This window comes from Silene latifolia, chromosome 3 (assembly GCF_048544455.1).
Source record: "Silene latifolia isolate original U9 population chromosome 3, ASM4854445v1, whole genome shotgun sequence".
NCBI lineage: Eukaryota > Viridiplantae > Streptophyta > Magnoliopsida > Caryophyllales > Caryophyllaceae > Silene > Silene latifolia.
Window position 1 is genome coordinate 128,117,112 of NC_133528.1, and position 16,452 is coordinate 128,133,563.

Here is a 16,452-nt window from a genome sequence, read left to right on the forward strand (position 1 = left end):
CCCTTTAAACAAAATGACAACAAATGACAATCACAAAAAGAGAACATAAACAAAAATTATAATCATAGTCATTTACCAAACATAAAAGAGAACATAAAATCGAACATAAAAAACAAAACCACCATAATCAAACAACCTTTCCACATGGATCAAGTTTGCATGTCTCAATTAAGAAACCACGGAATCATAATCATAAACATTACCCCCAAAAAATAATAACAATAGCAACAGAAATACATACCTCCACCGACATCGTCACTCTTGCTTGTGGATCTTGTGTTCTTCTTCAGTGTGAGACGTTTTGTTACCATCTTTATTGATAATATTTTATTAGTTTTTGGCTAATTATGAAGGATCAGAAAGAAAATGAAAGGTTTCTTTCATAAAAATTTGAATGGGGAGAGAGAAGGGGGGAAGATGAGACGGTTGAATGTGAAAATGTTTTAGAGAGATGAGGAGGTTAACCTAAAGTAAGATGAGACGGTACATTGAGAAGGAGGGTTCATTATTAGTTTTTAATACACCACATTTAATGCTCTCGGTAAAAAAGTCAAGCTTCTCTATTCATGCACAATACATAATGTCGACCCACTAAGCACAAATACAGCACTATCCGACCCGTCGCAAGCTTGCGACGAGTATCTCCGTCACAAGCAAGACGGACAGTTTTTTTTTTTTTTTGTCAAACGAGTTGACCATCTTGTGCATAAATTAATTAGTCATTTTCAGTTGTTTAATCCAAAATATCTTTGGGTGCTATGCCATAATTTAATTCAATCTGAAGTAATATTGTATCAATTGTTTTTTTTTTTTTTTCGACAATAGTAAACTGATATAAATAAAAGAAAAGTGTACATAACAGTCAGTTACATATTACCCATTGTCAAATGGGCGGGTACCGAAAACTGCTAGACGACTCGACATCCAATTAACCGAACTAAACTCTAAGGTAGAACAAAGTGAAACACCAAGACGACTTTTCTTGAATGGTGGGTAGTAATCATCGAACTGAATCGGGTAGTCATCTCGCCTCTTTGTCTTCTTATCTGCAACATTAGTAGTGATGTACCTGCAACAAGAAGATAAACACGTGACAGAAACCAAAACTCTCTTTTTCAAACTATCATTGGCACAGGCTAGTTGTCCACGAGGAGAGGAACGAAGCCTTTTGTGCCAGACTTGCTCCTTTGAATGCGTTTTAGCTGCTTCAAATTTAAATTGGATTATGGAGACCTTACTAGCACAAGAAGTGTCACAAGAAAGGCGCTTCTTTTTATCCGTTTGGACGAGGCATTCATCTTGCACCGACGCTGCATCCGTTGAATTAGAATCAGTTTGCAAAGGTGCATCCGTTGGCGGACATATATCCGGCAAAGGATCAGACATAGGAACTGCTGCATCCCATGACTTATCGCCATGGAGAGTTCCCGGCTGGATAGTGTTTGGAGTGAGGGGGCGAACCCTCAAAACTGCCCCAGATCTGGGGTGAAAAAACTCTATATTCTTACCAAGTAACAAGTTATTGTAGGCTTCAGCAGAAAGATGTAATTTCTTGTGGGCTTGCTTTTTGTTGGTGAAACCAAATTTGGCTTGTTTCGGAGTACAGGCAGAGGACGGAGTAGCAGCCTCCACGGACTCAAAGATGACTTGGGTAGGTTCGGAGTTAGTGATTGTGGATGAAGCAAGGTCATAATGCTCATTACTCTGAACTGACATAGATGTGTCAATAAGGAAGTCCATCACGTCTGAGCTAGTACCAATCTCGTCTTGAACACAAGGAACATCAGTGGTCAAGGACGCTTCGGCAGAGCTCGAAACAATCTGTGCTTCAGAAGGAGGTATACCTTTATCAGCAACACCAGCAACACTCTGAGCTGGTTTCTTGCCTTTTTTGGTTGAAGCCAGAGGGTCAAAGGGATAAGCAACACGCTTTCCGTTAATATTTAACGCTAAATCGTCAACAACTGAAAAGAGCTCACGAGTGATATCTTTGTTGCTTGGGTCAATTTTCGTAGCAGACTCAAAATCATGTAGAGCCTCGGTGAGTAAATTCATCTGCTTGAAAGCTAAGCCTCTACGATACAAAGCTTTAACATTGCAGGGTTCAAAATGTAAAACAAAATTGCAGAGAAGACGAGCCTTAGAGAAATTAGAAAGCCGTAATTCACAAAAGGCTAAGTTTAGGATGAGAGAAAATGCAAGAGAGGATGCCAAGGGTTGATCGGATAAGGGTGGTAGACCAAGGAAACACAAAAACTGAAGGCCTAAATTGTAATGAAGGACAGCTAAAGGGAAATTAGCTTCCTTAACAAGAGTATTACCCCGATCCTTTAACAAGCTAATGTTTGAGATTGACGGATTCCCCATCTCTAAAATCCACTTGGCAAGAGCATCATCCTCAAAAGCATGATTAGAAAAAACAACTAAATCGCAAAGATTGAGAAGGAAATATTGATAATCCATTATAAGAAACTAAACTACAACCAACCCCACCCGCCTCAACAAACGACCAGCAACCACCTCCGAAAGAAAATGACCATGGGAGAAGGAACCCAAAAGAAAAGGGAACCACCAAACACAGGGACCTATCAATCTCCGACCAAAGGCCGCTAAAAGAGCCTCGCACATCGAACCAGAGACCGGCTTAGAAGCAAGAAATTGCAGTGTAAAGAAAAAAGAACAACAAAGGGACAACGTTGTTTGCTTACCCAAACGGCCAAACCCATAATACCAGAACCGACTCCTAAGAGTCATATCTTATACGATGACTAAAAAACCCCCCAATTAAAAGCACTATTTCTTGAACTTCCTCCTCCAATGATGTCGTCTTGTAAAACTACATAAACAAGACGCTCAGCACAAACATAGAAAAGAGATTTAAGTCTCAGATTGATGAAAAACTCCATGCTATTAAAAGGAAAAAAAATCGAACCAAATTGGGGGAGGTAAAAGCTTGACTAAGATCAAAAGCAAATTAATCAAAAACAAAGACAGAGGCATAAGATATGATGGAAGGCAGATTTGGACAAAACGCACCTCGGATACTAAGACAAGTCGGAGATTGAAGGAAACATGTGAGATTAAAGGACAGAACCAACTCTACCCATGATCAAGGTAAGGGAAACCGCCGGAGATCAGCCACAAGGGCCAAATCGCCGGCGGAATCGGAGGTGGAGCAGCGGTGAAAGGAGGGGATGAGGCGGCGGTAGTTTACCAGAAACTTAGGGGTTATGAAAGGTAGAGAGAAGGTAGAGGATTTTTAGAGAGAAGGCGGCGGTTCTACTTACTATTTGTTTTGCTTGATTTTGTGTATCAATTGTTTTTTACTACGTATATTAGATGAAGATGATGCATGAATGATGATAAGATATTGTCATGATCAACATGTATGAAATAAAGGAAATAAAATAAAATAGAGAAGGGTAAATTCGTCCTTTACTCGGGCGATATTAGCAAATCACAAAAACTCCGGAGAGACGGTCTCTCAATAGCGTTATTGAGAGACCTCTCACATGATAGGGTGAGGGACCCACTAAATTTCTTTTTTTCATGTTAGCAATTTAGGGGCGTTAAAAAGAAAAAGTTATTCATTTCCCACCCATTTGCACTATCTACTTTTATTTTGTGAGAGGGACACTATTCGTCTACAGCTTTAAACGGATAGTGTAAACGGATAGTGTAAACGGATAATGTCCGTCTAAATTGAGAAATTGAAATTTAGATAAATTTCAAGTGAACTCCAAACAGGTTGGAATTGAATTTAGAACTTTGAATTTATTTAATTAAAATCATAAAAATGAAATCAATTACCTATTTTCAAAGACTACCTAATAAGATTCTTGTTGTTTAGGACATTTATTTATAACTTAATATCATTAATTCATTATTACGAAAGTACTCGTATAGTCGTACAAAAATAAGTACATACGCTTCATATTTGCGAAAAACATATGTATTTCTTTCTTCCTATTAAAAGAGTGTGGACTTCATTTAAGGGTCGTTTGGGTAACTAAGATTGAATGGGATGGGATGTAACATCCCGGCCTAAACTGGACCGAAAGCGGTTACTTATGGTAGCTCGTCAGGCTGTGTACATGGCCAACAGATCAACAAGGGTCCTTTCTAGCACAATTTGTCCTCAACTGTGGCATCTTTTGCATGGATAACTAGAAAAGAAAGTTAACCCGACCCGAGAAACCCGCCCCGCCCCGCCCGAAACCCAACCCGATAGAACCCGAAAATTGGGTGAACCGAACCGACCCGACCCGAATCGAACCCGATAACCGATAGCGGCCTTATTTTTTCCAACCTGAATCGACCCGACCCGTGACCCGATATTGACTAACCCGATAATGAATTAGCTTAATAATGGTGTAAATAAAACCAAATTGACATTCATCTTAATTGTTTTCACTTAAAACTACGATTAATATACTTATATATTGTTTAAACATAAAATTAACCATCAAAAACTAAATACATCAGATAAAATATATATTGTTAACCTGGCCCGATACTGACCCGCTAATGACCCGACATGAACTGCAACCGCCCGACCCGTCACTTACCTGATACAACCCGATATGACCCGACCCATAACCGGCCCGAGTGACCTGATTGCCACCTCTATCGGAGTGCGGTACATTGGGCAACAAAATCATCTACGGTATCTATAATGATATCTATAACACTGAGCAGTAAGTCTCCTGAGAGACCGCCACCCACTAAATTAATGGGAGACATAATACGGAAAATAGATTTTAAATAACTTCCTCTCCTCATCATGTGAAAGGTCTCTTAATAACGCTATTAAGAGACCGTCTCTCTAAAGTTTTTGTGAACAGTGACAACTCAAAAAATATCGTTTTTAAGATATTTGAAATGAAGAGTGACAAGTACAAGATGCATCACAAATACTATCCTACAACTAGTTGTATAATAGCTATGTACAACCGCGTCAAAATTATCGAGGTCTCACACAAAGTTGTTGAGTTATTTTACAAGTTATTGAGCTATTTTACGAAGTTATTGAGCTTAATAATTATTCTGTTAAGCTCAACAACTTTGTATCATAACTCGATAATTTGTTAATAGAGCTCGACAACTTTGTAACAAAGCTCCACAACATTGAATAAGTTGTATATACAACCGGTTGTATAATACATTAACTGAAGATGCATTAAGCGACGAGAACATAGAAATGGAAGTTAGGAACACAAACAAACGGAACTTGCCTATAGTGGAATACTCTTCTACATCTTGGTGATCTAACAAGCCACTCAAAACACCAACAATCAAAGAAATTACGTGAGCAAATGAAAAGAGACAAAGAACTCCCCCTTAACCAATCCCCTGGCCAAAATCACCCTTTAAAACCATTTCCGAGTGCATCAACTTCACCTGTCCATAATGACCATTATTTCGACTTAACTTTTTCGCTACTTAGACGCCAATTAAGAGCGAGTCAAAGCACCCAAAAAGGGTACCGCCCTTAGCACCATAGAGCCAAAAGGGTACTAAGAAGCATTTATTTAAGATCTCATAAAACATCTAGTAAAAAAAAAGAGAGAAGAACCGTCAACACCACCAAAATGTTAAACAAAGGAAGGACAAACACCACCACTGCCGCCGCCACTGCCACCAAACAAACCGAGATCACAACTCACCTCCCCTCCACCACATCAGATACAGTCCCTGATAAACATGCAAACCAAGATTCCACTAGATACCCACCAATGATAAATCCAAAAGATGACCACACAATGCCACCGGGAGAAGGGGTTGAGGAGTGGGGGAACACCACTCCAATGACATGCAAGAAGGACAAAGGGGGATTAGAGGGTATGCTAGAAGTAATCACAACATCACACCTCCACCACCACATTCAAGGTCATGATGTCGTGCCGTCAGGTGGCGGGAGAAGGGCGCAAGGGGTGGGGGGAACATCATGCCATTGGTGAAAAGGGGGTGTGAGGAAAGGGAAGAGATGCCAATCTGGGTGGGCCGCCGGTTATGGGCAAAGTGGTCACACCACAAGCAATGGTGGAGGGAGAGGAGGAGGTGGCTGTTGGTGAAGTAGACAATGGCTAGATCGGAAAGTTTCAAGGTCTACTCTCTAGCGTTTAGGACGCAATGACTAGTTGATAAAACCACTATACATATGAATATTAATCAACTTATTAAGGGATTAACATCAAACATTATATTTTTATCTGTGACCACGATTCTTATGTCAAATTCTGATGCTCTCAAAAAAAGACGAGAAGACTACACATCAACTCCAATGGAAAATGGCCAGATTGAACCCGGTTCCATTGAGATCATGCACTATCAGCCATTGGCGTTTTCTCTAATTCAGCATGTGCAGGTTCAACACCAGCTTCATGAACTTGGGAATTCTCAGGAAAAGGTATGGAGGCACAACAATGGTAGTAGCCGTTATCATCGTACACAAACCTTTGTGAAAGATGAGCTTCCCGGATGTGATATTCGCCCCATTCTTCCTCTTCAAACTGCTTGAATATGCCTCTTGCATCAAAGCTATCACTTCTCTGCTTCCTGGTAGTAACACAGTGCAGGTAAAAAAATTAGCCCATTTGTGATTTCACAAGGCTTTACAGGCGAAAATTCGTAATTAGAGATTTTTAGGAATCCTCAAAAATGGGGGGAAAAAGACAAGGATATGGGTCTGAAGATCTAACCTCCTCCCACGCCTAAACGTGGTATTCATCAAAGTAGCATGCAACTGCATATCAAGAAAGCATCAAACATGCAGTCAGTTTCTGACGAGCCAAACCATCACCACATCAAGGTTGGGTGTTTGATTGGATTGAGGGACTGGTCCTACTATCCGAGTTTGTGGAATGCAACCTACCCCAAGTTGGTTTCTAATATAAAGAACTCTAGAAACTTTTCGTACAGAAATTAGTTTCATGACCAAGTGCTTCAGGACATGACACAGTTTGAAATCTATCTCCCACAGCATGTGTGCTACTTATAGTCTTATACCAATCAAATAATCAATCACTGTAAGCAACTCAATCATGACTTTGCAGGGACAACAGTATTGGCATGGAGAATTCATGAAGCTTAAACGCGAGTGTAGACGACTTTCTTCAGGTTCTCTCTAAACTTCAAAGACCCAGAAGTGAATGGAGTGTATATATACAAAAATAAAGATTCCCCAAATGTAAACAAAATAAAGCAAAAACCTACAGTATCAGATGATATACCTTCAATTTTTGCTCAGCATCTTTTTCAAGGACTAGCCCAGCTCTCACATATGCATCAATGATAATTTCTAGGAAAGCTAAGGAACTATTAAAAGCAGCTTTAGTTGTATTACAGACGTTCCACCAATTAAAGGTCAAACTCAGATTACTTGTATGAAAATAAAAATATAATAGCAATTAAAATAATAATTCAAAAAGATTATATATTGACAGGATACGACATGCACTTGTTAGTCGACCCTCGCCTCCAATTTCTTCAATAGGAGCATATAGAACTTGAGCTTTTTCCTTGGATCCTCTTATTAAATCCTGAAAAGATAACATCCTATCTTTGCAGGTAAAATCACTCAAAATTATCATTGTACAAAAACCACGATATCAAAGTGAAAGAACAAAATGACTATAGCCCCATTCCCAGATGGTCACAACTCACAACTCACAACTCACAACTCACAACTCACAAGGCAACAAAAGTGTCACCAAGTAGTGATTTGCCCTCCATCAAGGCAGTTTACACCTAAAATTTATAAGAAAGCCACTTATGACCCAATGTTCAAATCAGGAAACAGCCTTACCACCCCCTTCAATCTTACAAACAATGGCTGATTGTCCAAGACTTCATTTACTTTAGAGTGGATACCCTGTCAACGAAAATAAACCATGGAGTTATATTATAGAGCTTACGAAGAAAGACAGATCATGCATTCAACAGACGATACCTGCAAGACTTCGACAGCTGCATGGATCCGTTCTTTATTCCACAACTTCAGCATTAAAACGGTCAAGTGTAACCTTTGTGGTTTAAGGAATAAAGAATCGTCAATTCTTAGGTCTGGAACGAAAATAATATGTTAAATAAGTAAATCTGTAAATGAAGGCAAACGAGTACAAAGTAAATTTATCAATTGTAGAGCGTTGTTAGCAAAAACAGTTCTTTTCGGGAACACTAGTATTAATATTGAAAATAATACAAACGACAGAATTATGTGAGACTACAAAAAAGTGAGTACCAAATAAAGTAGTAGACTTTGTTGCTTTGGGTGCATAGCTTACAATAGGTATGTTACGAACATCCACTTTCACAGGATTGATGTCATCTTCGCTTTTTGGTTTAACACCAACAGCAAGATCGTCTTTCACAAGTTGATCAACTTTGCCTACATCAACCGAAGCACCTGTTCTTGAATTCCCATCCACACGTTCCATAGTCCCTTTTACATCTTTAGGATCATAACCGAGTATGCTGGACTGAAATCTGGTGACCTTATCGACAAATTGAGGGTGTATAGCTAATGGAAGTGATATGAAGTGAGAGTAGGTCATATCTGGACTCTTAGCAGCCTGTCACCCACAGTAAAAAAAAAGCCAGATTCAACATAGATTCTAATCATGAAATAAAATTGTGGTCAGTCGTGGCTGCAGTAATGGTCATGGTAATGGCCGTAGAATCCCTGTATCATGATGTTGCGAACTCGCAAATATAATGTAACTAGTTGCGGCCAACAAAAGCCATAATTTTGATATATTTCCGATTAAGGGGCACATTCACTTCTTAAGATCTGAAATTTGAGGTAAATTTCTACGTTTATAGATTCATATAACCTCTCCTTTCACAAATCGATGCACCATTAGCAAAATACATGTTTCCCAATATATTTTTTTGAAACATAATAGGTAGCATAGATCACAGAGTCGCGGACATAACAATAAAGTAAAAAACCATTAAGCATTATAAAACAATGAATAACATAATGGTGGCATAGAATTCACCAATTCGGTTCCATAACTAGAGCATTTTTATACTATGTTAACAATATTGTACTGTTAGTGGTTCAGAATATGCAGGATAAGTAACCAGAAATTTCATGCAAGGAGAAAAGCAACCCTTTATGTCCCAGAATATCTAGATCCATAACATTCATATCAGGTGTACACCACACTAATAACACTAATGCATAGTGCAGAAAAAAGGGCAATGAAGAGAAAGTTAAGTTCCCTCTTTAGATTTATTATTACACATGATTTCGCTTGATTAGACAAGATTTTGCATTGTGTACAGTCTATACACTAGCTCAATTATATTTTTTAATAAGTTCACTTAGGTAATTGTCACCTAAACATGTACAGCAGAATGCAGCCAAATTGCCTAAATTTTGAATTGAAATCTACTGAATATCCTTGAATATGAATTGTTCAACATGCTGCCGTCAGAGTGTCCGACAAGGCAAGACAGAGAAACTTTCTTTCTAGCTATCATGGTCAACTAGGAAAATATCAATGAATGAAAATCTAGAAAAGCTATTTCTTGAAATTAAAAGTGAAGAAATGAAGCTTATCACAGTGCAAAAAAATAGCCAACCTCATCAATTATGGATTGAATTTTCTGAGAAGCTTTGGCAATATCATCCATAGAATCACCCTCAATTACTGAAATAACAAACAATTAAATGGAGATATGAAAACTCCAATTATCACATCTTTGCCGACAAAATATTATCATCAGCTCAAGAGACGACATATCACATCAAAGAGCATCTCAGTACGCAAGCCTTGTAGAGTTGATAGGCAAGCTGAAATAATTTAGCATTATTGCATATATCATATCTAATGGGTACGGTAATGTTATTTACAGTGCCATGTCACGTATCAGTGAAAAATAATAAAAGGAAATCATCAGAAGGCGGCTTTCTAGCACAATCATGGCCACAACTCACAAGATGCAAAACTGCTGTATCAGTAAGGCGGAGAGAATGTAGGTGAAATATGAGTTTTAAATCATATGACGACAAGATAAATTTATCTACAGCATGGAGTAACTTCAACTTCGAAATTAATAGCAAGCCATTTGGGAATTAATGCTCAAGAATGCCTACCAGGCCTCACATATCCATCCTATGATCATAAACCCAGTATAGGGTTAGAATAATCCCAACTGTTGTCCATCTTCTCAAAATAATCTCAACTACATTTAATTCCAAAATAAACCGACTTTGGGTACCCTCCTCTCACAATAGACAAGATAACCGGCTACTTGATTTATAGGTCATTGCATTCTAAAAATTGACATGGTATCCTTCCCCATGATACCAACACCGCAACTGCCACCATCCACCCACAATCACCAACGCACAACTCACGGATCTTACAAAACCATATCTCACGCGCACCAAACTTGACTACTAGGTGTGACCCAGCCACCACACATCAACCTCTGTCGCCACCACAGTCTAACACTAACCACCATGGTTCACGCCTCCCTTAACACAGGTTGTGCGACTACCATGATGCACTTCTACATCTCCGGTGGCCAGCAAATCGAGCCACCATGGCTGAACTCCAGTCTCTCGCCAACGCTAGTCGAGGCTATAAACCACAGCGCCTCGAAGCAACGGGTGTAACTCCGACAGTAAGGGAGTTGATGTTTATAGATGAAGGTATGTGGCACACTAACATAATTTGATCTATGGACAGCGTCGAAGGGGGGAGAGGAAGGTGGTGGGACGTCAAAGGTGGTAGGAGGTGTTGGTTATCATTTAAGATGAAAGGGTGAGAAGGTGATCGGCGAATATGGTAGCCAGCAAATGGAGAAGGAGGAAGCAGAAGTGGTGGCCGTGGTGTTTGGTGGTTGGATGGGTATGGGTGGTGGAGTGGTTTATAGTTATAAATGGAGACTAAGAATGAAAAAGTTTATTTTAAATAAAAATTATAGGACCCACTACATTTCCAACCGGTTTTTACAGGTCAAAATTAACCCAAGTCTATTGTGAGAAAAATGGGCACGGTAATATGGTTTATTGTGGATTAGATAAAAGTTTAGATTATTTTGAGAAGACGGCCAGTAGTTCGAATTATTCCTATTAAATAACCCCTAAATATATACAAATAGGTTCTCAAAACTGAAATAAAACTAAGGCAGGCAAGTTCAAAATCAATGAAGTGCCAAAATCATACCAATTGAATCGCCTGTTTTATGAGGCGGAAATTTTATTTTCACCCCCATGCCCTCGATGCCTTTCCGAGTTGATCCACTGAAATCAGTAAGCAAGGAAATATGAGAGAAATATATACACATAGTTTCTGATCAAAGGTTCAATCCTTCAATCGACATTCTTTTCAAATAACATGCACGAAAATGCTAAATTCATTACTCTTTTCCCCTGATGAAACGCATTACAGAAGCACCAACCTGTAACAATTCAAGAGAACTTATCAAGGAAAAAGTAAGGTAGGCAATACTGATAGAGCAAGCAAACCATCACGGTCAAGAAAAAGAACCCTTTTTTCATCAAATGGAATCACTGACAAATCACTTAACCTTAATGAAGGCTGGTATCATATCTGACTAGCAAAACAAAACAAGAGGAGCCTTCAATCAAAAGAGTAAGATTTGCTCACTAGAAGGACCATCCCTCGGTCACACCCCTCCATGGTTTAAAATCTTGGTCGAGAAGTATCGTATCGCCCGAGACGGAGGCGGCCGATACAAGATCTTCCGAGATGTATGGGGTAAATTGAAACTAGGAAAATATCGGCGGAGAGAACCGACTTTTAAAATGTTTGACCGATACGGCCCGCGATGAACCCGAGAAGACCAAGTTATAACTTATACCCACCAAATATTGTAATGATAAAACTCTTAAAAATAGTATGGCATTGGTGAAATTAATTATTTTAAATAGAATTAATCTTAACTTTATATGAAATAGGCAATAGATGATAAAATATCTACAAAAGCTTCTAAAACAAAAATATCACCGCGACAACCAACTCGAGGACGATTCCGCAACCGCGATCGACCGATACCGCAATTTTAAACCGTGAACCTCTCCTTATTTTGTGGAAATGCAACATTTTCATTTTTATTTTTTTTATAAGGAAACTATAACATGGTTTTAAATCGCGGTCGCGGTTACGGAGTCGCGGAATCGTCCCCGACTCCGCCATCGCTCTCCGAGTCACGGCTATCGCGGTGATATTTATTTTACAAGCTTTTGTAGATATTTTATCATGTATTGACTATTTCATATAAAGTTAAGATTATTCTATTTAGGATAATCAATTTAACCAATGCTATACAATTTGTAAGAGGTTTTCATTAAAAAATTGGCCGGTACAAGTTATAATTCTTTCATATCGGATTCATCACGGGTGGCATCGGGCTGAGTTGGCCGATACACGTTATAAGTCAGTCGTCTCGGCCGATACTTTCTTGTTTTTAATTTACTCGATACATCTCGGGATATCTCGTATCAGCCGCCTCCGATACCGATACATCTCAACCGATACGATACGTCTCCGTCGAGATTTTAAACCATGAACTATAACATCCTCGCGGATGAGACCGGTAACAGAAAGACAAAGACTTTCAAATTACCATTGTAGACCCGAGATAACAAGGGCACAAATAAGACTCACAAACGAAAGTCGGAATCTTTAAAAGCACAAAAGAAGAACAAAAACAAAAATTAATCCGAAAAAATAAGAGAAAAAAAGATCTAGATCCAAACATACACAAAAGAGTGGAATACTTGTAAAAAATTCTCAAAGAACAAGAAGTAACCAAGCAAAGCAGATACTCTAAACACATATTGTAACATTGATCATTGTTTTGATATAATCAAAACATGAAATTAAAACTTAAAGAATGCTCTAAAAAACTTCATGACTTCTTGATTTATACCTTTGATCTTAAAACGAATGACTATAGCTCTCCTAGGCCAAAATGGAGAGCAAATAAAGTTGGATCTTAATTGGGGTAAGTATCAAGAAGCTAGATTGAAGAAAATTTCTGGAAAAAATGGATACAAAAAGAAAAATTCTATGGAAAGAGATGAAGAAATGAGAGTAAGAAGATCAAACAAGATAATCAACCTCATTTCTTATATCTAAGGTTTTGGTACTATTTCAGAGGATTTTCTCCCTCTAAAATTTAGAGAGAGAGAGAGAGAGAAAGAGAGCCTCTTACAACCTAAGTGCAACATTTTCATTATTCAGTCGAATTGCTACATTTCTAATTTGAGTCATGTTTTTGTGTATAAAGTGGCACATTTTTGGGCGAGACCCACTTTCCTCTCACAACCTTAATACTTGTGCCAAAAGTAAAGTTTGCAATTCCATAGAATAAAGAGAGTAAATCATAAGAGCATTGTCACCAATATTACTTCACTTTGGTTGAGTGTCACGAATCCAACACTCCTGCATTACAACAACATATGACACTACATTTTAGGTCAGAACCATGAAATGTGACAGACACCACGTCATGTGCACCTAGCAAACGGTCGGGTCAGCTTGGGTTTAGGTCATTACACTCATTAGTCATATGTGTGCATTCGGGTTACGGTCAGGTCTGATTTGGACGGGCCGAGTTATTTCAGGTTTGGGTTTGTTTCGGGTGCGTTGTTATGGAGTTATTTCGGGCAACAATTTATATGGGACAGGAAACATAAAGGTCAGATTAGGTTAGGTCAATAGAGTGCGTGTCAGGTTGCCAGATCCACGTCCTCTCACACATTGCAAACAAATCGGAGTAGCAAAGACTCGGGCTATTGTCCAAGTCTCCAAGACCATGGCCTTTGCAGATTTTGTCCTCCTTATGAATTTCCCATTGAACACTCATCACAATTATTATTCTGAGACTAAAAGCAAGTCAAACCTACATCAACAGAAACAGCATGCTTATTCTTGGATAAAGTCATTTTCCCTGAATCTTGACCTCCAACAATGTTCTGTGAAACAGAAGCTGTCGAGGAATCCCTAAACACAACTTCAGAATCCTTTAAGGCATCATTAAGACAAGTTGAACTAGGGCTGACCACCGTTGCTTCAGCTTCATCAGTTTTGATCTTACCTAGCAGTGTGGCCAAACAAAAAGCTGTATCAGCAAAAGCCCTCATGATCGGTACAATGTGCTCCTCATGTTCGTTCACCTTTTTCAGTGCTGGCAATATTTGCAGGCTCTGCAACTGTAGCCTCCATTGGACATTCTGCAAATTCCAGAATATAATGCTTAATAAAAAGACATCATAAAGCATCAAAATATAGTCCAATTTACAGCATCAAAAACTCAAACTGACCCCACTACCCATTAACTCCCAGCAAAAACTGATACCCTAATGTCTCAAGACCTACCACAAACGGCTGGGTAAGGGAGTGTCGGATGTACACAACCTAACACCTATGGGGTTAACAACACATAAATATTACCAATGATCCATAAATCCATGATTTCGTGGAAAAAATATATAATGACGGGCTGTTCTGCAACTGTCGTTCTACCATTTGGATCATAAAGAAAAGAAAATAAAAGGTAAACAGCCCAGTTCTACAATAAGGTAATATGCCATATTATCAATATGAAACTTGAGGTAATACGTTCTCGAAAAAAGGGGAATTAGCTAGCGTCACAAACGAATGCTGTATATGCAGATAAGGTGCCCTAGTTCGAGCAGCTGGTGAGAAATCCGTTTTCAACAATAATAATTTTCAGAAACACTGTTGAGATATTAGACTACTTGGATAACCTACAACTATGGATGACAAAAGTACTCCACATTTATGTGCTCCAACCCCTGTAATTTTACTTTGTGCTATGACATACCTTGAAATTACAGGGCATATCCTTCCAAGACTTCAATCAATAGAAGTAAACTACAAACCAGTAAGATTTTTCAAAGATGTGATAATGTGACTAAGATATTTGGCAGTATAATAGCTAAGCATATAGTTGTCTACAGGATACATTTAGTTTAATCACAATTGATACATCTCCGCAGATATAATCAACTGTTTGATTCCTATCAGCGGAAGAGAACATAAATTTTAGCAGCAATAAATCAGTAGTACCTACCTTTACTTGGACCAGATTGGGTACTGATTTGTCGCCAAACTAGAGTGCCTGTCTTTCTCTTTTTGTTCCAATCCATTGGACCAAAAACACCCTTTTGAACCGTTTGTTTACTAATGCGGTTTATGCTATGATAGCATTTGTATCCCTGAAAATATTTTTGCACAAGAGCCAGGTTGACAAAACCAATAAGCTTTGTTTATCATGTAGTCATGTTAACACGAAACTAAGAGTGTCATAAACCAAACAGACACCTAAGTCGCTATATCGATAAAGACCCAATCCTCATGAACTTGAATCACTCATCGACAATTATAATTTGACCCAAACAATATCAAAAGCGCCTTGTCAATATTACACCCATAAAAAGGCTTGATCACAACCTTTGGCATATCAATCAAATTGAACAACATTACCCCAGTGAAATAGTGAATCAACTCTCGGCGGGTAATTTTCAATTTGGGTCATTCCGATACGGAGCCTATGTGTTGCTAACATAGGGTAAGGCATTAGGTATCACACAAACATAAAAAGGTCAACCCACATAATTATTTTATGAAAAAATCCAAATTTTCATTCAATCAACAATCAAAATGAACTGAACTAAATGAACCCAATAATGAAACAAAGAAAAGGGTACCTGCAATTGGTTGGTTCGGTTGATAATAGCAAAAGAGTTTGCAAAGCGGCAAGCTTCAGTAGTTCTGCAGAAGATAATAAAACCATAAACAATAAATAATAAAACAAAGAGAAGCCGAGGGTATATAGTAGAATACGAAAAAAAGAGTGTGCAAGGTTTATACCTGAAGACAGCCCTGAGAGTGGAAACTGTCATTTGTGTTTCTATTTTGATGATTGATGACGACAACTAATTAAACAGAAAGAGTTGCGGCTAATGACGATGGATTTTATCCGTAGAGCTCTTAAAAATGACCCGACTTGATCAATACCCGTCCGAAAATAACCCGGATTCGAAGGCAACCCCACTTAATAATGACCCGTAAATTTAGGGTTGAGACCCGCTAAACTCGTGATCCGACCCGAAAATAGGTAAAATTACTACGGAGTAATATTTTGTATTTAAAGAAAAAATAATAATATAAAATGATAAAAATAATTTGAAATTTTAAAATTTTGGAATAAAACATGTTTATACTTATTTAGAAGCATAGTCAATATTATATACTAGATTTTGTGACCGTGCGTTGCACGGGTTTCAAATTTGTCCTTCCTCTAATTGTTTAGACCTTGAATATCATTTTGAATTATACGTAAAAGTTGTTGTTCCGGGTGTAATTCCGGAGCAGGATTTGTGTCCACGTAAGCTTGTAGAATGATGTCTTTGCTTGACTCTTCCTTTCGCTCTTTCCTGTT

General features: G+C 38.4%; 1 protein-coding gene across 1 annotated transcript; it reads right to left on the bottom strand.

Moving 5' to 3' along the window:
* Positions 1-6,137: 6,137 nt before the first annotated feature.
* On the bottom strand, positions 6,138-15,989 carry LOC141648004 (uncharacterized). Its single transcript, XM_074456413.1, has 15 exons — positions 15,882-15,989; positions 15,719-15,782; positions 15,082-15,226; positions 14,162-14,218; positions 13,892-14,082; positions 11,381-11,418; positions 11,184-11,260; positions 9,592-9,659; positions 8,243-8,573; positions 7,952-8,064; positions 7,808-7,873; positions 7,451-7,541; positions 7,233-7,300; positions 6,702-6,745; positions 6,138-6,558 (listed from the first exon to the last, which is right to left on the bottom strand). The coding sequence occupies exons 1-15, from the start codon at positions 15,911-15,913 to the stop codon at positions 6,321-6,323; spliced, it is 1,623 nt and encodes a 540-aa protein (XP_074312514.1). The 5' UTR covers positions 15,914-15,989; the 3' UTR covers positions 6,138-6,320.
* Between the last annotated feature and the right edge of the window lie 463 nt (positions 15,990-16,452).

What these genes read in the sequence shown, in the direction of transcription:
- LOC141648004 (XM_074456413.1), bottom strand. Translation starts at nt 15,913, where the DNA reads ATGACAGTTTCCACTCTCAGGGCTGTCTTCAG. An exon ending in ACCGAACCAACCAATTGCAG is followed by an intron (nt 15,227 to 15,718) that starts GTACCCTTTTCT and finishes AAATATTTTCAG; the next exon opens with GGATACAAATGCTATCATAG. An exon ending in TCGACTAACAAGTGCATGTC is followed by an intron (nt 7,301 to 7,450) that starts GTATCCTGTCAA and finishes TAGCTTTCCTAG; the next exon opens with AAATTATCATTGATGCATAT.